Genomic DNA, 25,235 nt, shown 5'->3' with positions numbered 1-25,235 from the left:
GAGCTCGGGCAAGGGAGGTCTCTCTGAAGCTGGGGACATCCCTGATTCTGGTTTGAGGGCTGAAGGCTGCCTGCAGGCAGCACTCCCCAGAGGTGGGCGGCAAGTCTTCTGTAGATCTGGTGACACACATCCCTCTCCATCATGGGACATTTCAGCAGAGACTGAACAAGGTGAGGAGCAGAGCGGCAGAAGCTCAAGAGGGGAGGAGAACTGCAGCACCAGCAAGACAGAGGCTGGAGCGAGCTTGATGAGTTCAAGGAACAGAGTAGCAGTTTGAGTGTAGTGAGTGAGGAGGTGGGGGGGCAGAGGTAGAAAATGAGATGCGGGAAAACGCTAAACAAGGGACAGAGATGTGGGATCTGGGAACAGGCCGGTTACGCTTACTAGGGTGTTTTTATATGATTGACTGAAGATCTAGTAGAACTCTTCCTGCTCGGAGTCCGGATCTGTGCTCTGGCTGTTAAACTAAAGTGAAAAAGACCGTCTCTCACATCAATGCGAAGTCATGTGAATGTAACGATCAGACTGGTAGTGAATGAGGCTGAATGGCTGAAATCTATTCCTAACGTCTGGCTGTGGTGAGGGGCAATGGTCGTAGTTGCTCAGAGGGTTTTTCTGTTTTGCTTTTAAATATTTATTTTTGACAGCGACAGGTCTTCGTTGCTGTGTGTGGCCTGTCTCTAGTTGTGGTAAGCGGGGGCTACTCTTCATTGCAGTGCATGGGCTTCTCACTGTGGAGGCTTCTCTTGTTGCAGAGCACGGGCTCTGGAGCTCAGGCTTCAGTAGTTATGGCAAAGGGGTTTAGTTGTTCTGGGGCATCTGGGGTCTTCCTGGACCAGGGATCCAACCCGAGTCCCCTGCATTGGCAGGTAGATTCTTATCCACTGCACCACTGATGAAGTCCACTGAGAGGGATTTTATGAAGGAGGAGGAGGACAGGGAGGGAGAAGAGGAGAAGGAGAGGGAAGAGGAGAAGGAAGGAGAGAATGGAGAGGAAGAGAAGAACACCAACACGAGGTTGCATCTGGGCTCACAGGAAACAGATTCTGCAATCGAATAAGGGCACCGTAAGGGAATAGTTGAGGCCATCTTGCAATGAATTTTCTACCCTCCATTGATGTACTAAATTTATTTATTAATGATTTAATAAGTACCTACAAATGCTCCACCCAAGTCTGTAACTTCCCAGAAAGAGACAGCAGGCTGCAATTATTTCCTAGAATCCCTGGGCTGAGAATCTGATCTCTGCAGCATATGACTCACCAGCGTTTCCTTCCCCACACTTTTGGATCCCTCACCATATCTGTCATTCTAGGAAGCGGAAAAGGCAGCCCCAGAGTTAATGTGGGGCTCCCTTTTGGTGGTTAGACCACATTTTCCCTCTGTTCTTCACAAAGGACCAAGTGATGAAGCAAGACGGCGAACAGGGTCTTTCTAAAGACGATTATCTAAGCTTGAAAGATTCGATGAAAAAGACGAAGCAGGTTCCAGACTTAGTATGTCAGCCTTCCACTGGAGACGTGTCTCCTTCCCTTGAAAATAAAATCAAAAACCAGTGTTCAGGTAACAGGTACACATTGACTCAAAGGTAACATGAATTAAAAAGTGACTTCATGTTGATTTTTAAGATTCAGTTGGGAATAAGATGATGCAGCTGAGCCAAGAGCAGTTAGATACCCGCTGCCCCTCACCTGGCTCATGGGAGCAAGTCAGTGAATAATAAGCACCTCAACCTCACCTATGCTGTAATATGTTTGGTAGGAGCAGGACTTGCAAGGAGATGGTTCTGTTCTTTTTGTTTGTTTATTTTGTTTGCTTGTTTTTGGTTGTTTGGGGCACAGCATGTAGGGATCTTAGTTCCCCGAGCAGGGATCTAACCTGTGCCCCCTGTACTGGAAGCATGGAGTTCTAACCACTGGACTGCCAGGGGAGTCCCGAGATAGTTCTTCTCTGATGGTTACAAATTTGAGGCTGGAGACTAAAAATGTTCTTAGACTTAGCCACAGATTGGGAACCACTGTGGGTGTTTTGTTTTTTTTTTTTTTTTAGTATTCACCCTGTTAAGATGGGAACTTCTCAGGTGGTGTAGTGGCAAAGAATCCACCTGCCAATGCAGGAGACATAGGTTCCATCCCTGGATTGGGAAGATCCCCTGGAGAAGGAAATGGCAACCCACTTCAGTATTCTTGCTGGGAAATCCCATGGACAGAGGAGCCTGGCAGGCTACAGTTCACGGGGTTGCAAAGAGTCGGACACGACTTAGTGACTAAACAACAATATCAACAACTGTTAAGATGGTAGAGTCCCAAACCAACTTCTTTGCCTTTCCTCTGTACATGGAAGATAATTTTCACCATCAAAATAAATTTCAGGAAAAGTCACCGATTTTGGTTCTATAACCCACATGCAATTGCAAGGATAAATACTGCTGGAATCACCAGGATGGTCACATATCTGACGAGAGGGCTTCTGTTTACTTTGAGATTCCAGAATTACAATGTGACAAGGTCAGTGCAGGGGGTCCAGAGAGAATTTTTATAGGCTTTAGAATATGGAAGCTGGAAGGAAAAGAATAGAAAAAAGGAAGGATGAAGTTGGTCCCGTGGAGACAGTTGATGATGTATGGGCTGAGGTTGGGGAGAGGGTGAGAGGTGAACCCAAACTTTTCCCTGGTTAGCTACTCAGTGAAGCAGATAAGGGATCAACAACAAAGTTTCTGGGGACATGTGTGTGTGTGTCCTCAGTCACAAAGTCATGTCTGACTCTTTGCAACCCCATGGATCATAGTCCACCAGGCTCCTCTGTCCATGAGATTTCCTAGGCAAGCATACTGGAGTGGGTTGCCATTTCCTTCTCCAGGGGATCTTCCCAACCCAGGGATTGAACCTGCGTCTCCTGCATTGGCAGGGGGATTCTTTACTGCTGAGTCATCAGGGGGACCAGAGAGGTCTTGGCTATCTCTTTTCAAGTTTGTCCTTTCATTTAAAGTCTCAACTCAAGAAATTCCACTTTCTGAATTTTTCACACCCAAATCCTCCCAGACCTAGAATTTGGAATGATACCTTTCTGGTTCTGAAATCATTTGCTCGCCTCCTCACCCTGCTCCTCTGCTTTTCAGAGACATCCCGATTTCTTCTTGTCTTCTACTTTGGGAAGTTGTCCCAGCCTCCCCCACCCCCGCTAACTTCACCTTTTCTCTGAGAAATAGAACTCGTCTTACTGGAAAACTCAGCAAATCACGCTGGAAGGAAAAGAGCTCACCTTTGCATCAGCAGTACACCCAAGTGTGGTCCCGGTCATAGTTGTAAGAGGTTGCACACCATAAAAGGTTCTCCTTTGATCCTTTGTTGGTGCAGTTAAAATAATTCTTGTTTTTGTAGTTGAACGGGAAGTGGCAAGGGAAACCAGGAACCAATGAGGAAATTCCTAGGGAGGAAGTGGAGATAAGACGGTGGTTACTCTCGTGTCTTTACACCACAGTGAAGGCTTCATCCTCATTTAGCTTGTGTTGTCTGAGGTCTGCTCAGACGCTCCTGCCGAAGGGGTGATGTGTTGTTGTTGTTTAGTTGTTAAGTTGTGTCGGACTCTTTTGCAACCCCGTGGACTGTAGCCCTCCAGGCTGTTCTGTCCAATGGATTGTCCAGGCAAGAATCCTGGAGTGGGTTGCCATTTCCTCTTCCAGGGGACTTTCCTGTCTCAGGGATGAAATCTGAGTCTCCTGGGGCCCCTGCATTGGCAGGCGGATTCTTTACCACTGCGCCACCTGGGAAGCCCAATTTGTTCAAGAGAGAGTCCAGTCATCTCTATCTGTTAGACAAGATAAACCCAAAGGTTTGATTGTTTTTAGATGTTAATGGATCTTGTATCTAATTTAGCAATCTTGCTTCAGCTTGTCATTCTTTTCTTCACTGACTATGTACAGTCGACCCTCAGTAGTCACAGGTTCTCTGAGGATTCAATATTCCACTTGAGAAATGCAATATCTAGTTGGTGAATCTGTGGCTCCAGAACCCACAAATACTGAGGTTGGGAAGATGAGCTGGAGAAAGGATGGGCTACCCACTCCAGTATCTTGCCTGGAGGATGCTATGGACAGAGGAGCCTGGCAGGCTACAGTCCATGGGGTCACAAAGAGTCGGACACGACTGAGCGGCTTTCAGTTTCAACTCTTCTACACCATTTTATATAAAGGACTTGAGCATCCATGGATGCTTCTTACAAGTCCTTTGAATTGGCTTCACCGTCTTTCCAGTTCCATTAGTAACAGATTTTTCAAAACCTTATCATATAGCATACTCGTTATTTGAGTGTTGGATATTTAATATTTTGCAAATTTTATACTGGCCCGTTTCTCTTGGATCTTAAGGAGACCACATTTTTGCCTGTGGCATTATGGCATTCTTTATGCTATTTGTTCATCAGATCTCTGAGGGCGGGAATCTGCATATTCATCATCATAGCCCCATTCAGCTCAGGATCTGGCACACATTAGGGCTGGGATAGACGTTTGTTGAGTGAATGAATGAAGGACTCCACCCGTGCCCACCCAATCCCCTTCCCCATAGTACTGGTGTCGGCACAAAGACTCCACTTCCCGTCCTTATCCATATTCTCCGTGGTTGGACACCAGAGCTTGTTGTTTTCGTCCTCAAGGCATTCAGAGACCACATTATTTCTGTACGTGGCAGGGAAGATGCAGGGCTTGCTGAAAGAGTTTCCCCCGTACTCTGAAAATAATGATGGAAACGAACATAATTAGAGCCTTATGTTCCCAGGTGGCGCTAGTGGTTAAAAAAAAAGAAAAAACAACCCGCCTGCCAATGCAGGAGACATAAGAGATTCGAATTCAATCCCTGGGTCGGGAAGATGCCTTGGAGGAGGGCATGGCAACCCACTCCAGTATTCTTGCCTGGAGAATCCCATGGACAGAGGAGCCAGGCGGGCCATAGCTCACGAGGTGACAAGGAGTCTGAGCGCGCGTGCTCACCGCCCGGTCCCCATGCCCTCGCGAGAATCATTGCTGGCCACCGTCCCCACCCCCAGCAAACACACCCTCCTTGTTGCAGCGCCTCACCGTTGGTTTCACAGTATTTCCACTGCTGCTTCTCATCAAAGCTGGAAGTGACTGAGCACCACTGCCTTCCAAATAAACTGCCATCCGTGATGCAGCCATTATGGGGCTTTCCCCGGTAGATGAAGGGGAAGACACACCGTGGATAATCTGTGTAGAAAGAAGTCCATGAGTGCTGTGACCTTTCTCTGGTCATTTATTTTTGGCTGCAAGACTCACAAGACCTTAGTTCCCCAACCAGAGATCGAACCTGTGCCCCCTGCACTGGAAGAGCGGAGTCCTAATCATTGGACCACCAGGGAAGTCCCTGGGGACCTCTTTTCCAGAACTAAAAAATATATATATCGACTTGTAATTTTCTGATTCAGTTTCAACCGGTTGATCCTGATTTGCTTGAACTGCCGAGGACTTTGCAACAGAGGCAGTGCAGGCTCGGCTTGTTTTTAGTCACTTTGCTTTATTGTGCTCTGCAGAGATTGCCGTTTTCACAGGTCGGCGCCCTTTCCCCAATAGCATTGGATCACTGTGCTTCCCTGTGTCACATTTCGGTACTTCTCCCAATATTCCACACTTTGAAATTATTATTGTATTTGTTCTGCTGGATCAGTGATTTCTTTTTTTCTTTTTATTACATAGGCTTCGTTGCTCTGAGGCATGTGGGATCTTCCAGGACCAGGGATCAAACCCATGTCTCCTGCATTAGCAGGCGGATTCTTTACCACTGAGCCACCAGGGAAACCCAATCAATGATCTTTTGATGTGGTGAATGTAATTTTTTTGAGGCACCATGAAATACATAACCTATGGATAAGAAGTGGCTTCTAATGGACAAGAAAAGAACGTGTTTTCCTGAGGTGAAAACTACTCCTGGTGAAGATGCTGTGAAGAGTGTTGGCATCACAACAAAAGATACAGAATACTACATGCAGTTAGTGGAAAAAGCATCAGCAGGGTTTGAGAAGACTGACTCCACTTTTGAAAGACGTTCGACTGTAGGTAACATGCTGTCAAACAGCACTGCAGGCTACAGAGAAATTGTTCACGAAAGGGTGAGTCAATAGATACCGCAAACCTCTTTGTCATCTTGTTTGAAGAAACTGCATCACCCCAACCTTCAGCACCCACTACCCTGATCAGCCAGAAACCATCAACATCAAGGTAAGACCCTCCGCCAGCAAAAAGATTGCAACTCACCGAAGATTTGGAGGATGGTTAGCATTTTTGAGCAATGAGCTAGTTTTTAAATTAAGAGTATGTAATTTTCTTAAAGACATATAATGCCATTGCACATTTAGACTGCAGTACAGTGTGACATACCTTTTATATGTCCTGGGAAAGCAAAAAATTCATATGACTCACCTTATTTCAATATTTGCAATGTTTCCCTGCTGGTAACTGTATGTTTGTTTTCCGTATCTGTCAGTCTGTTTCTATTTTATAAATAAGTCCATTTGTATCATTTTCTAGATGCCACTTATAAATGACACCATGAGATATTTGTCTTTCTCTGATTTACTTAGTGTGATAATCTCTAGGTCCATTCACATTGCTGCAAACGGCATTATTTCATTCCTTTTAATTACATTGGGTGTGTGTATGTGTGTGTGTATGTGTGTATCACATCATCTTTATCCACTCATTTGTCGATGGACATTTAGTTTGCCTCCATGTCTTGGAAAGCACTATTTTTAACACCATTATCTTTTTCTTTTTTGGCCATGTCATGTGGCTTGTGGAATCTTAGTTTTCTGACCAAGGATTGAACCTGGGCCCTCGGCAGTAAAAGTGCCGAGTCCTAACCACTAGACCGCTGGGAAACTCCTCACTCTATGATCCTTAGCATTATTACCCATCATTAACACTCACTGTTCGGTCTGCCAAAAAAAACATCATATTACCCATGCCTCCACATTCTCTTTGGTAGCCCATCCTCTGAAGGCGCCTGCTGACGGGACATGTGGTACCACTCACCTTCTGTCAGGCAATGCTTCCACCGTCCGTCGTAGATGGCTCTGGTCGAACACCAAGGGGATAAGCTGTTGGCTCTGGTGCAAGAGAAGTAAGTAGAGCCCTTGTAGGTGAAGGGAAAGATGCATGAATCTTTCTTATCTGAAGGACAGAGGGACAAAGTTAGGGGATTAGTCCCAAAGAAGGAGCCAAGGATGAGACTCGGTCTGCTTTATATGATGGCCTGAAGTCTGCAGGTATAGTCTACGCATCTAATTTCCTAATGACATACAAGAACATTTCCAGCTTATGTTTGGACCCAGAGTAGTAGGGATGAGTTTCATAAACAATAAAGGCAACCAAGATATGTTATGTCTCCAAACCAGCATGGCTACCGCAAATGGCATACAAGACATTTTTGGTGACGGGATTCCCTGGGGGTCCAGTAGGTAAGACTTCATGTTCCCATGCAGGGGATGTGGGTTCACTGGGGTGGGGCTTCGATCCTTGGTTGGGGAGCTAAGATCTCACATGCCTGGCAGCCAAAAAAAAAAATATATATATATATATATATAAAAAAAACAGAGTCAATATTGTAACATATTCAATAAAGACTTTTAAAAAAATGGTCCACATCAAAAAATCTTTGAAAAAAAATTTGGTAAATTACAAGATTCCATCAGGTCATGAAAAGACACACATGAAATAATTTTGAATCACAGACTAAAAACCTATTTCGTTTTCCAATGCTTTTTCAATCCTTCTGATGACAAAAGAAAAAGCTTTAATTTAATGCTAGTATTTCCTACCGTATCTCTAATACTTAATAATCTCCCTTTTTAACACACACACACACAAAAAAAAAAGAGAGAGAGAGAGAGCAGGACTCAGGCTCAAAACCCTATTAGGACAATAGTATCTAGTAGAATTTAATAATGGGCTTTTGCTCTCATAGTATTTATTTTTATTGGTACTTCCTATTCATGGCAAGTAGCAGTGCTTTTATAGATTACAGGGCTGATGCTAACAATTCGTTTAAAATAAATGTATTCAGGAAGAGTAAGCACATTGAAAGAAAAATGGTGAGTGCAGAATATTTTTGATGGCATGCAGGCGGTGGCAGGTATGGAGGGGGTGAACCTGAATGAGTAAAGTTTCGGAAACACAGCTCTTGACCTTTCTATCCTTCTGTACCAAGACGGGGACTTTATCGTTTACACCAGGTATCCTCAGAACCTAGAAGAGGGACTGGATCATAGCAGATGCTCAAAAAATAACTGACAGAATAAAATAAATTTGGGAAACACCATGTGAAATAGTGTTAAACAGGTTTCTTCAATGATGGGGTTCATCACAGAAGTCCATATGCAAATGAGGATTAAATTAACAAGAGTGAAACAGAGTATACTGAGTTGTCCTTTTTATTTTTTTCCCCATTAGTCAATAGTGCTAGCGATGAGTGGTCCCTGAAACACATCTTAAGAAATGCTGTTCTGGGACTTCCCTGGTGGTCCAATGGTTAAGACTTCGCCTTCTAACATGGGAGCTGCGGGTTGGATCCCTGGTTGGGAAGTTAAGAGCCCACATGCCTCGAGGCCAAAAAAAAGAAAAAGAAACATAAAGCAGAAACAATATTGTAACAAATTCAATAAAGATTTTAAAATAATCCACATCAAAAAAAACAACAACAAAAAACAACCCACACCTTAGAAAAAGGAAACGCTGGGTTAACCCAATTCTTCATTTCATGGAGAAGGAAAAGAGGGCCCATACAAGGAGTGATTTAAAGTTAATACCTTTTTTTTTTTTCTTTTTTTTTTGAGCAGAACTAGTAGAGTGACAGTGGGCTTCCCTGGTGGCTCAGTGGTAAGGAATCCACCTGCTAATGCAGGAGACATGGGTTCGATCCCTGCTCTGGTAAGATTCCCTGGAGAAGGAAATGGCAACCCACTCCTGTATTCTTGTTTGGGAAATACCGTGGACAGAGGAGCCTGGCAGGCTACAGTCCATGAGGTCACAAAGAGTCAGACACAACTTAGCGACTGAACAACAACAATTAGAGTGAGGACTTGGATTGTTTTCAGCAGGATCAGAACGGCCCTTGCTTTCACTTTGCCGTCTCCTCCACATTCCTCTTTCCCTCCCTCAAAGACATAATGATGGGTTACTATGAGTAAGATGCTCTGATAGGTTATGTATGTGCACACACATATGTGCATGCCTGTGTGTGCATATATGTACATGCCTGTCTTCCTCCATGTGTGTGCATGTGTGCTAGCTCATGTTACAAAGATGGTGAGGCAAAACTTCCATGTATTTGCCAAACCCAGCTTCCTTCTCTTTCTGAGCTCATAGCTAGAATCCATTTTGCTGTCTCTCTCTCTTTAAAGATTTTTTGATGTGGACCATGTTTTTTAAAGTCTTTATTGAATTTGTTATTGTATTGCTTCTGTTTTATGTTTTGGTTTTTTGGCTGAAAAGCATGTGGGATCTTAGCACCCTGATCAGGGATCAAACCCATACCCCAACACTGGAAGGCAAAGTCTTAACCACCAGACTGCTGGGGAAGGGTCTGCAGTTTCTCTTATAGTTAGGTGGGGCCATGGACTAAGTTATGACTCATAAAATGTGGATTAAAATGATGCTATCATTTCCTGGCTCAACAAAAAAAATTTCCAATCAACCTCCAGACTTCTTTGTTTCTCTGTCTGCCAGCTGGGCATAGAATGGTGGATCTCAATGGAGAAGGGGCAATTATGACCTCCCCCCTCCAGGGGACATCAGACAATGTTTGGAGACATTTCTGGTTGTTACAAGAGGGAGAGGGAGGAACTGGTAGCTGTGCTACTGATATCTACGGGGTAGAAGCCAAGGATATTGTTAACCATCTTTTTAAAATGTGTCATTGTCTGTGCTGTGTGTTTATTGCTATGCACGGGGGAGCCTGGTGGGCTGCCGTCTATGGGGTCGCACAGAGTCGGACACAACTGAAGTGACTTAGCAGCAGCATGGGCTTTCTCTAGTTGTGGCGAGTGGGGACCACTTTCTAGGTGTGGTGCATGGGCTTCTCATCATGGTGGCTTCTCTTGTTGCAGAACATGGGCTCTAGGGTGCAAGCGCTTCAGTAGTTGTGGTGTAAACGGGCTTAGTTGTTCCCTGGCATGTGGAATCTTCCCGGACTAGGAATTGAACCTGTGTCCCCTGCACCGGTAGGCGGATTCTTAACCACTGGACCATGGTAAGGATATTGTTGTTTAGTTGCTAAGTCTTGTCCGACTCTTCGCGACCCCATGGACTGTAGCCCGGCAGGCTCCTCTGTCCATGGGATTCTCCAGGCAAGAATACTGGAGTGGGTTGTCATTCCCTTCTCCAGGGGATCTTCCCCACCCAGGGATTGAACCCGCGTCCCCTCCATGGCAGGCAGATACTACTCAACAAAAGTTAACTGTCGTCATCATTAATGACTGTCCCCACCCAGGAACACCCCTGAGTATACAGGATGCTGGTGGTGGTGGGGAGGGCAGGCTGGGACCCCGTGTACATAGAATTAAGTTTATCCTTGGGAGCTGTTAGCAAAAATCAACACTAATAGATACTATTAGCCATCTGTAAAGTAGTCCAGCAGATGGTCTAATCTTCTTAACTGGGTTAAAACCCTCCATAATCCAAGACTTGCTGACCTCTCTGTTCTCACTCTGCGATTAACATTCCCTTGACCTTCCTCCATGTTCTTTGTCTTTGGAGTTTTGCTCATGTCCTTCATCCTGCCCAGAACGACTTTGCTCACCGCTACTCATTCATCAGGACCTGGTTCAGCCTGGATTAATACGCTTGCTTGCTCTGATCATACTCTGGGCCAATCTTTGTACATGTACTTACCATTTAAAAAAAACTTTTAACTTTATATTGGAGTATATCCAACTCACAGTGTTGTGGTAGATTCAGGTGGACAGCAAAGGAACTCAGACATACATATACATGTATCCGTTCTCCCCCAAACTCCCCTGCCATCCAGGCCACCCACATAACACTGGGCTGAGTTCCCTGTGCTCTGCAGTAGGTCCTTGTGGGTGGTGCATCTTAAATACAGCAGTATCATACTCACCAGTTTTTAAGATAATATTATCAGTTTATGTCTCTCTCACTTCCATTCATCGTAAACACTCTGAGTGTAGGGTTTGAGTTTTGTTTACTGTTATGTTTCTGGACGAAAGCGCAAATCCAGGCACTTTGGAGTCACTCAACATATATGTATTGAAAGGACTTCCCTGGTGGTCCAGTGGCTAAGATTCCATGCTCCCAGTGCAAGGGGTCCAGGGTTCGATCCCTGCTGGGAAACTAGAGCCCACAGGCTGCAATTAAGAGTTCACTTGCTATAATTAAAAGATCCCGAGTGCTGTGACTAAGATCTGTTGCAGCCAAATAAATATAAAAATGTGTATTGAATGAATTAATCTATAGACATGTGCATGTGGGGTCTTCCTGGACCAGGAGTTGAACCTGTGTCTCCTGCATTGGCAGGCAGATTCTTTACCACTGAGCCAAAAAGGAAGCCCCACAATTTTTTTTTTTTAATGAGTATAAAGGGAATGTCCAAGTAAGGGATTCTGAGCTTTCAGTGTACTGGAATTATAGAGCCCCCTCTTTATATTAAAATATTTATATCCCCCTTACCATGAGCTGATTCCCCTGGTGGCTCAGATGATAAAGAGTCTGCCTGTAATGCAGGAGGCCCGGGTTTGATCCCTGGATCGGGAAGATCCCCTGAAGAAGGAAATGGCAACCCACTCCAGCATGCTTGCCTGGGAAATCCCATGGATGGAGGAGCCTGGTGGTCTACAGTCCATGTGGTCACAAAGAGTCGGACATGACTGAGCAACTTCACTAACCTGTGCTGAATCTCTGAAAGATGCTTGCGTCTGTTTTTTTCTTTAGGCTTCAACATCGTCCCATGAGGTAAATGCCATTATTCCTCTTTCAAGGCTGAGGACTGACTTCAGGGAGGTTACAGGGCATAACCAAGGTCACACAGAGAAAAAGCGGCAGATCCAGGGGCCACACCCCACGTCGGTCTGAGATTTCTACTAGGCTATCTTCTCCTTACTTGGATCCAGTCATCTTTACTTCATTCATTCTTTCCAGGTCCCAAATCCTCCCCATTGCTTCCCAGTATACTCACTTCCAGTTGTTTCGTAGGAGTAGAGGAGGAAGGCCATCCACCCCAGCAGGTAACTGGGCCATCCATTCATCTCGGCTGGCTTCTTCTTTCTGGATTGAAGGAAGACAAAAATTTGGCTCCCATGGGTTTCCTTCCTCTTCCAGTAACTCCCAGGTTTGATGTCACACAGGCTATTTTCTTTCTATCCCCAGGGGGTAAGAAAAAAAATAGCTTATTCTTACAAAGTGAAAAGTGAAAGTGTTAGTCATTCAGTCGTGTCCGACTCTTTGTGATCCCATAAACTGTAGCCCGCCAGACTCCTCCGTCCATGGGATTCTCCAGGCAAGAATACTGGAGTGGGTAGCCATTCCCTTCTCCAGGGGATCTTCCCAACCCAGGGATTGAACCCAGGTCTCCCGCATTGCAGGCAGACATATACATATACATATTCTGTCGTTATAGAGGGGAGCGTGTGATGGAAAGGAAAGATGAAGCATTTGTTGAGTACTTACTGTATTCCAGGCTAAATGCTCAACATTCCTGCTGCCACTAGGTTCTCACGCACCACACCCATCTCCTCGGCTGGCTATTAAAAGTACCTTAACAATAAGCATTACTATCCTCGTCAATCATAATTTCTCCTGGCTCTGGTTGCCTCTATGGCATTTCCTCAATGACATATAAATATGCCATTCTCAGCAGAAACGACACTGCCGGTTTTAGCCTCGGCCGTCTGGGTTTCCTTTGCGGCTCAGCTACTATTGCCTTGTCTACTACTGGCTCCCAGTTACTGAGTGCCTCTTGTATGCTGATGTTCTAGGTTTCGTATCCACTTTACTCCTTCTAGCAAGCAGAGGAGCCGGCATGGTGATCATCTCCATTTTGCAGAAGGAAACTGGCATTTGGGAGGTTGCATAGCTTATCCCAAGACCACAGATGGCAAGTGACAGATAGCAGGCTCAACTGCTGCCAGTATTCCTCCCAGTCTCTTGAGTTATTCCCCCAAGAGTAAAGTTTTGCTCTTCCCATCTCCTCCCTACATCCTATCAGTCATCAAACCCAGGTGATTCTACTTTCTGAATAGCTCCTGTATCCACCCCTCTCTCTCTGTCCCTACAGTTACTGATCAAAGTCCGGGTTTCACCGTCTCTCCCCTGAACGCTTCTTGTGTTCCCCTTGATGATACATTGGCCTCCAGTCTCTCCCGGTCTGGTATACAAGGCTGCCGAATCGAATTCCCCTGCTGACTTTACGATTAACCCCTCTACTCAAACTTTATTCCATTTTCCCCCCATTTTCCACCTCTGTACCCTCCTCAGATTTGAGGAGTGACAAAGAAAAGGGGGGACTGAAACCGAGCAATCCCCAGACAGGCTCTTCTCTGTAGCAGACCCCTTCACATTCCCGAAGAACTTCTCAGTCTCCTGAACATCTCTTGAGTTTCAGAAAGTCTGGCTTGATGGTTCAGATCAGAGGGTGAGAACATGTGGTGACAAAGAACAGCAGTAGGGTGGGAGAACAGAAGCTGTGATAAAGGCTAACCAGGGCAAGGTTCATTCTGACTGTGAGGTCGGGAAGTCTCTTCAGATAAAATGACATGAAAACTGAGGCCCGGAAGAAGAGAACAATGAGTAGCCATGAGCGGAGCCGGGCTGCGTGTCTGCGGCTCATCTAGGCAGAGACAGCAGGATGTGACAAAAGGCTTAAGATGGAAAAGAGCTGGACGCGTTCAAAGAACAAGACGAGCTGGAACTATATCACTCCAGCGGGATATAGTGGTGTCACTAGACACTACTCATATCTTTGGCTATGAATGCTTCGTGAGGTGAATATAGTGGACCCTGCAAAGCCGTCCTTGTTTTCTAAATGCAAGTTTGGGACTTCTCTGGTGGCGCAGCGGCTAAGACCCTACGCTCCCAATGCAGAGGAGGATCCAGGTTCAATCCCTGGTCAGGGAAGTAGATCCCATATGCCTCAATTAAGTGTTCACTTGCAGCAACTAAAGATGCCGTGGAGCAACTAAGACCTAATACAGCCAAGTAAATAAATAAATACATATTTTTAAAAGATGCAACTGGAGGGCTTCCCTGTTGACTCAGTGGTAAAAAGAATCTGCCTGCCAACGAAAGAGAAACAAGTTCCATTCCTGGTTCAGGAAGATCTCACAGGCCTTGGAGCAACTAAGCCCCTGCCCCACAACTATTGAGCCTGTGCTCGGGAGCTGGGGAGTTGCAGCTACTGAGGCCATGTGCCCTGGAGCCTGTGCTTCGCAAGAAGACAAGCCACTGCAATGAGAAGCCTGCACACCGCAACTAGAGAGTGGACCCTGCTCGCTGCAACCAGAGAAAGCCCACACAGCAACAAAGACCCAGCCAATACAGAGTGAAGTAAGCCAGAAAGAAAAACACCAATACAGTATACTAGCGCATATAAATGGAATTTAGAAAGATGGTAACAATAACCCTGTGTACGAGACAGCAAAAGAGACACTGATGTATAGAACAGTCTTATGGACTCTGTGGGAGAGGGAGAGGGTGGGAAGATTTGGGAGAATGGCATTGAAACATGTAAAATATAATGTATGAAACGAGTTGCCAGTCCAGGTTCGATGCACGATACTGGATGCTTGGGGCTGGTGCACTGGGACGACCCAGAGGGATGGTATGGGGAGGGAGGAGGGAGGAGGGTTCAGGATGGGGAACACATGTATACCTGTGGCAGATTCATTTTGATATTTGGCAAAACTAATACAATTATGTAAAGTTTAAAAATAAAATAAAATAAAATAAAAACAAAAACAAAATAGAATAAATCAAATTATTTTAAAAATGCAACTGAAAGCCACTGGAGGGATTAAAGTGAGGAGAAGCAGCAGTCATTAATTATCATAACATTCACAGTCCATGCCAAGCCCTCCCCTCAAAGCTCATTCCTTATCTCCCATCCCCTCCTTTGATCTATTCAGACTACACTAGTCTTTTTGCTGTTTTCTTGCGTAAACTAGCTGAGCTTGCTTATGCTTCAGGGTCTTGCTCTTCTCTTCCTCTGGGTGCTCCGCCCCCAGTCCCCACTCAGACCAGACATTTTCACAGGACACCAGACATGTGAAGGATTTTTGCACAGACTCGAGGAGTTGATATGGACTGCCATTCTGGAAGGTTAATGAGCCTACTTGGATCAAGTCGTGGATATTAATAGAAAATAGGTTGGGGGTGGTTCAAGGCAAGGAATGGGCTATAAAGTGAGTCTTAATAGCTGAATGTCTGGAACATTCAGGTTAGGGCCAAGCGATTCCTCAAGCACCCGCACGTTCAAACGCGCTGGAGGTCACTTTGTCCCGGGCTATGGGGTGGTTGGGGCTGGCATCCTGCTTCTGTCACCACACTGTTGGCTGGTAGGAACGCGAGCTTGCTGGGGTCTTGCAGTCAACCCGCAGTCCGGCTTGGGTGCGGTTTTCCCGGTCATCCAGCGAGGGAGAAAAAACCCACCACAAGACCTTATGATAAGAGCCATAGATGTTGGAAAGTACTTTGCAAACGATGGAGGGTGTACAAGCTAGATAATAACTAGATAGTCCCCTTTGTGCCAGGCAATCCCCTTTGTGAATATGGGGGAGAGACAGATTTGAACCACTTCTTCTAAACTCTTTACCACCTACAATTTCATGCTTATATCTCTGCTTCACCATACCCTCCGATATCTATACCTTCATTAATTCATTCACCTCAAGTTTTCCTTTCAAACCTCCTTCCCAATATTCAAATTTAATCATTTTTGGCCTATATACTAAGATATCCCCAAAGGCAAAATGTGGAATGCTGTTAAAGGCCTGAACTTGGTTTGAAAGCTTTGCCTCTTAGAACCTTTACGATGTTAAGAAAGTTATTCATCGTGTTTATGCACCAGATCTTCTTCATCCATTCATCCGTCAGTGGACATTTAGGTTGCTTCTATTTCCTGGTTATTGTAAATACACATGGCTGATTCACTTCTCTGTGCAGCAGAGCTAACACAGCACTGTGAAGCAAATGTACCCCAATAAAGTGAAAAAGAAAGCTATGCAGGGCTCTGGGTCTCAGTTCTTCATCTGTAAAATGGAGACAATGATGGTAATTGCTGCTGCCTCTGAAAGTCAGGGTGAGGTAGTTAGTAGATGCTAATACCCAGATATTCATCATCGCCAAAGATATCCACACCCTAATCCCCAGAACCCGTGAATATGTCGCAGTGGGGATTTCGATTACATTAAGGATTGTCAGATGGGGAGATTACCCTGGATGATCTGGGTGGGCTCAGAGTAAGCATAAGAGTCCTTATAAGAGGGGGGCAGGGACCTCTCTGGTGGCGCAGGGGATAAGAATCTGCCTGCCAAGGCAGGGGACATGGGTTCAATCCCTGGTCTGGGAAGATTCCACGGCACGTGGAGCAACTAAGGCTGTGCATCACAACTGCTGAGCCCACACTCTAGAGTCAAGAGTACTGGCATGGAGAGCTGCAACTACCAAAGCCCACATGTCTAGATCCCGTCCTCCGAAACAAGAGAAGCCACCGCAGGGAGAAGCCGGCGTACTGCAGCTAGAGAGTAGCCCCTGCTCACTGCAAGTAGAGAAAGCCCTCATAGAGCAATGAAGACCCAGTGCAGCCAAACACAAAGACGTTTTTTGTAAGGGAGGTAGGAGAGGCAGGAAATCAGATGGAACAATGGAAGCAGAGGTTTGAGTGACATCAGGAAGGGGCCGTGAACCAAGGAATGCAGATCACCTTTATGGAGTTTGTTACAACATTGCTTCTGTTTTATATTTTGGTTTTTTGGCCCCCAGGCATGTGCAATCTTGTTTTCCCAGCCAGAGATAAAATCTGAACCCCCTGCATTGGAAGGCAAGATCTTAACCACTAGACCACCAGGGAAGTCCCACGGAGGGGCAAGTCTTTAGAAGCTGGAAAAGCTGGGAAATGGCTTCTCCCTTAGAACTTCCAGAAGGCACACAGCCCTGCCAACACCTTGATTACAGCCCAGCAAGTCTTCTGACCTACAGAGAGTGTAAGAGACTAGATCTGTGTTGTTTTCAGCTGGATAATTTTTTTTTTTTTTTTTACAGCAGCCCCAGAGAACTAATACAGACCCAAAAGGCTTTGAACAGCACCTGGCCCATAAAATGTGCTTAGTAAATATGAGTCGTTATCATTTTCATCATCACTGTCCCCATCTGAGTCAGTCTCCTGGAAGATGTCCAGGAAAGATCATTTCCAACCCTAGTCCTTCTCGTAAGCTGGCTTTGTGACTCTGAGCATTTCACCTCTCATAATATCTGTTTTAACAACTGCTAAATATATTTATCATTGTGGCTTTGACAAAGGATGGTCCAGACGTGAATTCCAGCTTATCCAGGGGATCTTGGGTGTGATATGGGTAGTGACTGACATTCAGGGTCTTGGTCTATATATGGGACTACTGAAATCTACCCCCATTGGATTGTTTTCAGAAGGAGATGAGACCACCTAAGCAGAATTCTTGTTACATGATGGGAGCTCAATAAATAACAGAGGTCAACATGTGCTGAGCACTTGTGTGCAAAGCGTAACTTTGGGTGCTTTGTTTAATTAGCATTTAATGATCACAAAACCCTACGAGGTGGGACTTCCCTGGTGGTCCAGTGGTTAAGAATCCGCCTGCCAATGTAGGGGACACAGGTTTGATCCCTGGTCCAGGAAGATCCCACATCCCTTGGGTAACTAAGCTGGTGCACCACAGCTACTGAGCCCCGAGCTCTAGGGACCATGTTCCACAACAAGAGAAGCCAGTGCAAAGAGAAGCCCACAAACTGCAACGAAGAATAGCCCCCCGCTCGCTGCAATTAGAGAAAGCCCGAGTGCAGCAACAGCGACCTAGTGCAGCCAAAAATAAATAAATAAAAATTAATTGTAGAAAACTCTGTAAAAAACCCCAGGAGGCAGGAACTATTATTACTTTGTGTGATAGACAAATAGGCATGGAAATATACGGTGACGGCCTATAAAGGTAGACGCAAAACTCAAACCAGGCAGTGCAAAGAGGCTGTGCTCTTCTTCATCGTTAAACCAAACTGGGGATGAGTTTCTACAGAGCCAAGTTTCTCCTTTTTTTTTCTCTCTTTGGAAAATAGTTTATTAATTCATTATAGAGACAGATACATGATCAATGCCTTGGCTTAATACTAAAGAATATTATAATTGTAAGGAAGGAAAAAATGCTGGGAAAATAATTAAATAATGTAGCAAAACTAAATACAAACAAATAAATGAGTGGGTACCAATGACATTTGTCATGCATTCAGTTCAGTTCAGTTCAGTCGCTCAGTTGTGTCCGACTCTTTGCGACCCCATGAATCGCAGCACGCCAGGCCTCCCTGTCCATCACCAACTCCCGGAGTTCACCCAGACTCACGTCCATCGAGTCAGTGATGCCATCCAGCCATCTCATCCTCTGTCGTCCCCTTCTCCTCCTGCCCCCAATCCCTCCCAGCATCAGAGTCTTTGCCAATGAGTCAGCTCTTCACATGAGGTCATGCATTAGGAAAAGGTTTTTAAATGAGACCCCAAAACACATAAGTCATAGATGGCAGATGACAAAGGGATTAATACCCTGTAAAAGGCCAATGGACTCTTTTCTAATAAAAATACTGCCACAAACCCACAAACCCACAAACCTAACCCTTTCAAATTGCCCAGAGCTCAAATCATATATAATTCCAATGAGTGGTAACTTTCTTATCAACTGTGAGATAAGCTTATTACCAGTTTTATCACTCATCTCAGAGCCAAGTTTCTTGAAAGGATTCAATACAACTTCGGACTTTAAGACTCTCTTAACTTTAAGGTACCATACTTGTGACTGTCACTAACCACTCTGCCTGGAGCCCAGAAAGACTGCCCAGCTTTGAGCAGAAGGGAAACAAATCTAAGAATGGAGTACCACCTTAGGTTGGGTCAAGAAATGAGGATGCAAAGAGGAGCTTGCCCTAACTATCATGACTCTCTGTGTGCAGCTCAAAGCCTGACTTCAAAGCTACTACTTCAATCACACATTGAACTGTTTGTTCTTAATCTACACCTTGCTTCCTCTAACATCCTCTTATTTTTGACTTTATCAGCTGCCAAACCAACACACCTCAGACCTTTCAAATATTGTCAGCTTCCCCAACCCTACCATCCCTCCAAATTCTCTTGTGAATCTGGCTCTCGTTCCTCAAATAAGGGTCACATTTCATTAAGTTTGCTGGAGAAGCATCAATTACAGGAGACCATAATGTTCAAAAACCTCTGGACTTTGTCTGATAGCAATGACTGGAAACAAGATGAGTAGTGAAGGCGGGAGAACTGGTACAGTGAGTTCTGATTTGCCCACATGGACTAACCCCGCAATATTTTTAAATAGAATGAGTTGGATGTGTATGTTCTGCTATGAAAACACAGTATTAAGTGAAAAGTCCAAGTTCTAGACAAAAATGGACAGTGTGATTCCAAGTGTATGTAAAAACATCTATATCCACTTTTTGATTCATTCAGATGTTCATTTACTCATTTGTTACACATTTGTTATGCATCCTCTATACGGTGTCATCAGTGACGTGGACAAGTGAAGTTCCGGCTCATATAAGGCTGATATTTTAGACTTCCCTGGTGGCACAGTGGATAAGAATCCACCTGCCAATGCAGGGGATGCAGGTTCGATCCTTGGTCCGGGAAGATCCCACACACCGCAGAGCAACGAAGCCCAAGTGCTGCTACTACTGAGCCTGCGCGCTAGAAGCGCAGGTACTGAAGCCTGTGTGCCCTAGAGCCTGTGCTCCGCAACAAGAGAAACCACCAAAAAGAGTAGTCCCCTCTCACTGGAACTAGAGAAATCCATGCAAAGCAGTACAGACCCAGCAAAGCCCATAATGTAAATACATAGATAATTTTTTTTAAAGGCTAGTATTTTACTGGGATAGGGGAGAGAGGAAAAAGGAATAGAGGTTCCATCAGGGGTGATAAACAAGTCCTAGAACAAGATGGGAGTCATGGTTTGCACAATATTGGGAATGTACTTAATGCCACTGACTGCTACTGCTGCTAAGTCGCTTCAGTCGTGTCCGACTCTGTGCAACCCCATGGACTGCAGCCTACCAGGCTTCTCCGTCCCTGGGATTTTCCAGGCAAGAACACTGGAGTGGGTTGCCATTTCCTTCTCCAATGCATGAAAGTGGAAAGTGAAAGTGAAGTCGCTCAGTCGTGTCCGACTCTTAAGCGACCCTATGGACTGCAGCCTACCAGGCTCCTCCATCCATGGGATTTTCTGGGCAACACTTTAAAATGGTCCATTTTAGGGAATTCACCGGATGTCCACACGGAGTGGTTAGGACTCTACCCTTTCACTCGCAGGGCTGGGTTTGATCCCTGGTGGGGGAACTGAGATTCTCTCAAGCCATATGGCGCATCCAAAAAAAAGAGTCCATTACAGGTTATGCGCAGTTTACCACAATAAAAAAAAAATCATCAACATCATTTCAGAATAAGTGCAGTGAAGACAATAAACAGGGGGCTGTGGTAGATGGTGCCTGACAGGTGTCTGCTTTAGGCGATCAGGGAGGTTCCCTCAGAGCACAGCCAAGGTCAGGTTGGAGTCAGCTACACAGCCGTGGGGATGAGCATTCCAGGCGAGGGGACAGTAAGAGCAAAGACAGCAGAGAGGGCTCTCCTAGGGAGCAGAAGGAGGTCCACGCGGCCAGGCCATGCTGAGTGCCAAGGGAGGGAAAGAGCATCGGCCACTGAGGGCCTTGTTCTCCATGAGACACTGCAATTGTGTTTTGTATGGGCTTGCACAGAAAATTCTCCTGAGTGGACACGTGAGAAAGCAGTTAATACTGGTCACCTCTGAGAGGTGGAAATGAACAACCCAGGGCACACATGGGACTTTTCCCAGGTAAACTGTTACCTTAGATGTGCATGGTACATCTACCACATACATGGTTTTCTTAATTTAAAACAAAAATTGTACATGTTGTATCTGTATGCATATACAATATGGTTATATACGTGCACTCACACACATGTACACATAATCTATGCTGTTGGTGCTTCTGCTCAGTCTTGTCTGACTCTGCGGCCCCATGACCTGCAGCCCGCCAGGCTCCTGTGTCCATAGGACTTCCCAGGCAAGAATACTGGAGTGGGTTGCCATGCCCTCCTCCAGGGGATCTTCCTGACCCAGGGATCAAACTCGCATCTCCTGTGTCTCCTGCATTGCAGGCAGACACATGATAGATATTTAAATACATTTACACAAATACCTACATGTTGGATGTACGTATATACTGCTGCTGCTGCTGCTAAGTCGCTTCAGTTGTCCGACTCTGTGCGACCCCGTAGACGGCAGCCCACCAGGCTCCCCCATCCCTGGGATTCTCCAGGCAAGAACATTGGAGTGGGTTGCCATTTCCTTTTCCAATGCATGAGAGTGAAAAGTGAAAGTGAAGTCGCTCAGTCGTGTCCGACTCTTAGCGACCCCATGGACTGCAGCCCACCAGGCTCCTCCGTCCATGGGATTTTCCAGGCAGGAGTACTGGAGTGGGGTGCCATTGCTGTCTCCGTACATATATACACAGACACACAAATAATTAAGACTGGGAAAGAAAACACAGAAGAGCCTTTGCAGAAAAGCAAAACTACAAAATTACAAATTTAAAATGGCAAAATTTCAAATCTACATAGACAGCTGGCTTAAGGATAGATTAACTTTATAAAGTAGCTCTTAGGGACCAAATTTACGGAACATCTATAGGGCAAAGCACAATGCCTGAGTCTTCCTCAGAGCCAGCATTTCATAGTGATTAAGAGACAGTGTGGACGCTTCACTGACCTCTGGCAGAGTGACTCCAAGCAAGACCTGCTACAATTAGTTAATTAAGCAAACTTACTTTGATTTTCCTCTCTCTTTTCCTTTTTGTTATTTATTGTCTCCCAAACTTTTCAGAGAATGTTCAGTTCAGTTCAGTCGCTCAGTCATGTCCGACTCTTTGTGACCCCATGAATCACAGCACGCCAGGCCTCCCTGTCCATCACCAACTCCTGGAGTTCACCAAAACTCATGTGCATCGAGTTGGTGATGCCATCCAGCCATCTCATCCTCTGTCGTCCCCTTCTCCTCCTGCCCCCAATCCCTCCCAGCATCAGGGTCTTTTCCAATGAGTCAACTCTTCGCATGAGGTGACCCAAGTATTGGAGTTTCAGCTTCAGCATCAGTCCTTCCAATGAATATTCTGGACTGATTTCCTTTAAGATGGACTGGTTGGATCTCCTTGCTGTCCAAGGGACTCTCAAGAGTCTTCTCCAACACCACAGTTCAAAAGCATCATTTCTTCGGTGCTCAGCTTTCTTCCCAGTCCAACTCTCACATCCATACATGACCACTGGAAAAACCATAGCCTTGACTAGATGGACCTTTGTTGGCAAAGTAATGTCTCTGCTTTTGAATATGCTGTCTAGGTTGGTCATAACTTTCCTTCCAAGGAGTAAGTGTCTTTCAATTTCATGGCTGCAATCACCATCTGCAGTGATTTTGGAGCCCCAAAAAATAAAGTCTGACACTGTTTCCACTGTTTCTCCATTTATTTCCCATGAAGTGATGGGTTACTGTCTAGCAAATACTTCCCCTACTTAATGATAGTCTGTATTCTTAATCTCTGTTCACCTGGTTCCATTCATCTATTCATCCATTTGTTCTTCCTTCAGTCCTTCTGTCCATCTATCCATCATCCATCCTTCCACCTATCTACCCAACCTTCCTCCCATCCATTTGTACACCTGTCCTTCAATCCTTCCACCCATCTATCCATTATCCATCCTTCCATTCATCGCCCCATCCTTCCTTCCATCCATGCATCCTTCCTTCAGTTCTGCTGTCCATTATCCATCCTTCCATCTCCCCATCTTTTCTTCATCCATCCTTTTATCTATTCATTTAATAAGTATCCCACAACCCTACCATTTGTATTGTTTATTTGGTAACTACCAAAAGGAACTGTACACCATTTTTGACTTCAGCAGTCATATCTGAGACATCTGTATCTGTCACCCAAGGTGGAACACAAGAATAGCCACACCAGGTGTACTAAGGTGCTGAGCGGGAGGCCAGCAAACAGTCTAGCTTACAGCCTCTGCTCTCTGGTTTTCTTAAGCCAAAAATACCGCAGTGAGGCAACGAGAAAAGAATGGCCCCCAACCAATCAGGGTTCAGCGCCCACCTCTTCCATTTGTCTACTGGGTAGCCTTGGAAAGGTCATTTCACCTCTCTGACTTCCAGTTTTCAACGTTCTCGTCTGTCAAGTGGAGATAGGTATGACAGCTATTGTGGGGATTAAGGGAGCTCGTGAGCATAAAGCCACTGGAGTACAGAGTACCTGCAAAATACCGAGTCCTTCAGCTCCTCAGCAGCAAATAACTCCGTGTCCAAAGCAAAACCTCCACGTAAGACTCCCTCACAAACACACACCCCTGTTCTATTATGGATTCAGGCTGCCTTTGGAGAGAGGAGAACAGGACCTCGGGAAGCTCTCTCTGAATCTCAGCTTCCTCCCTCATCAAACAGAAAGACTGAACCTTACCTTAGAGGCGTGAATGCAAAGCTTCACAGAACCATGAAGCTATGCGTCCACTCGCAGGAACTCAGCAGGCAATCTGTCCGGGCTAGTTTCCTTTTCTTCCGTCTCCTTCCCCCAAAGTCAGGAGAAAGGCAGCCTTCCTTAGCACGACATTGTTCACACACCGTGATTTCACCCACTCCTGACCTGCCCTCAAGGCTCCCGCCCCCACTTTCTCTGGCTTTTCATTTCCAGAGCTCTAGAGCCGCGTTGTCCAGTATGGTGGCCACTTGTGGCCCGTTAGCATTTGAAATGCGGTGAGTTCGAATCATCAGAGGTTGTAAGCATAAAATACTGGACTCTGAAGATGCAGGGTGAAAAAAAATGTAAAGTATCTCATCAATATTATGTTGAGGACATGTTAAGGTAATATTTTAAATATATTATTTTTAAAATGGCTGTTTCTTCTTCTTATTGTTCTTATTATCAGTATGACCACCATGATACAAGTAGCTCACATCATATTTCTCCCAGTGGACAGCATTGCTCTAGATCCCTCCCTTCCTTGCTGTGGGGACCCCCAGGTCCCGATCCCCACACCATCCCGGGTTTCTAGGTTGAGGTGTACCTTTAAGAGAGTCGTTTTCTGCCCTAGCTGTCTTCACGAGCCTTCTTTAAGGTTTTGCTTCCAAAATCACTGGATTATCTGGGGACTGGCCTGATTGTTTTGGCTCCAACCTGTCTGTAGGATGAGACTGCAGTTCCCCCAAGGAGGGTTCTCTGTAAGTGGTTACAATCAGGGGCAGTTTGGGTGGGATAACCCCATGGTTAATGATGTCCCAAGGAGATCTCATGCGTATCTATGAGGCTCATAAAATTCAGTCATGGATATAGTAATGGGGTCTTGCGGGGGCTGGGATCATAGACAAGAATATTAATGAACAGAGGAGGAAGAGTTCCTGGATATTGAGCTACAAGGAGGTGGACAGGTTTCAGCTGGATAATGAAGCTCCTAGAGCCTGAGAATTTTCTAGAATGAAGGGAAGTGTGTGTGTGTTTGTGTGTGCGTGCACATGCCCTCAGTTGTGTCCGACGCTTTGCAACCCCATGGACTGTAGCCGCCAGGCTCCTCTGTCCATGGAATTTTCCAGGCAAGAATATTGGAGTGAGTTGCCATTTCCTAGTCATGGGGATCTTTCCGACCCAGGGATCAAACCCGAGTGTTTTGCATCTCCTGCATTAGCAGGCAGATTCTTTACCACTAACGCTGCCAGTAGTTTGGTTTTTTTACGAACGAGAAGAGAAAGCAACAATTACTATAACCGAGTCCAAGTTTGTACTGCTCGCTGCATGACTGACCAATTAACCTTACTTCTCAGAATTGTGGGATGTAAGTGACCATAAATGGTGCATTGCTCGTTCCCAGAACTGCGAGGTCACCTGTAACACATTAGCTAGATTA

The 25,235-nt window shown here is 45.4% G+C and overlaps 1 protein-coding gene across 1 annotated transcript; it reads right to left on the bottom strand.

Annotated features, from left to right (window-relative positions):
* Positions 1-1,096: 1,096 nt before the first annotated feature.
* On the bottom strand, positions 1,097-24,511 carry ELSPBP1 (epididymal sperm binding protein 1). Its single transcript, XM_006067428.4, has 7 exons — positions 24,402-24,511; positions 12,198-12,286; positions 7,043-7,180; positions 5,075-5,221; positions 4,569-4,727; positions 3,262-3,426; positions 1,097-1,532 (listed from the first exon to the last, which is right to left on the bottom strand). Exons 2-6 carry the CDS (start codon positions 12,265-12,267, stop codon positions 3,269-3,271), a joined length of 672 nt encoding a protein of 223 aa, XP_006067490.1. The 5' UTR covers positions 12,268-12,286; positions 24,402-24,511; the 3' UTR covers positions 1,097-1,532; positions 3,262-3,268.
* Between the last annotated feature and the right edge of the window lie 724 nt (positions 24,512-25,235).

Source organism: Bubalus bubalis, chromosome 18 (genome assembly GCF_019923935.1).
Source record: "Bubalus bubalis isolate 160015118507 breed Murrah chromosome 18, NDDB_SH_1, whole genome shotgun sequence".
Classification (NCBI taxonomy): domain Eukaryota; kingdom Metazoa; phylum Chordata; class Mammalia; order Artiodactyla; family Bovidae; genus Bubalus; species Bubalus bubalis.
This window is presented reverse-complemented; position numbering and strand designations above follow the sequence as displayed.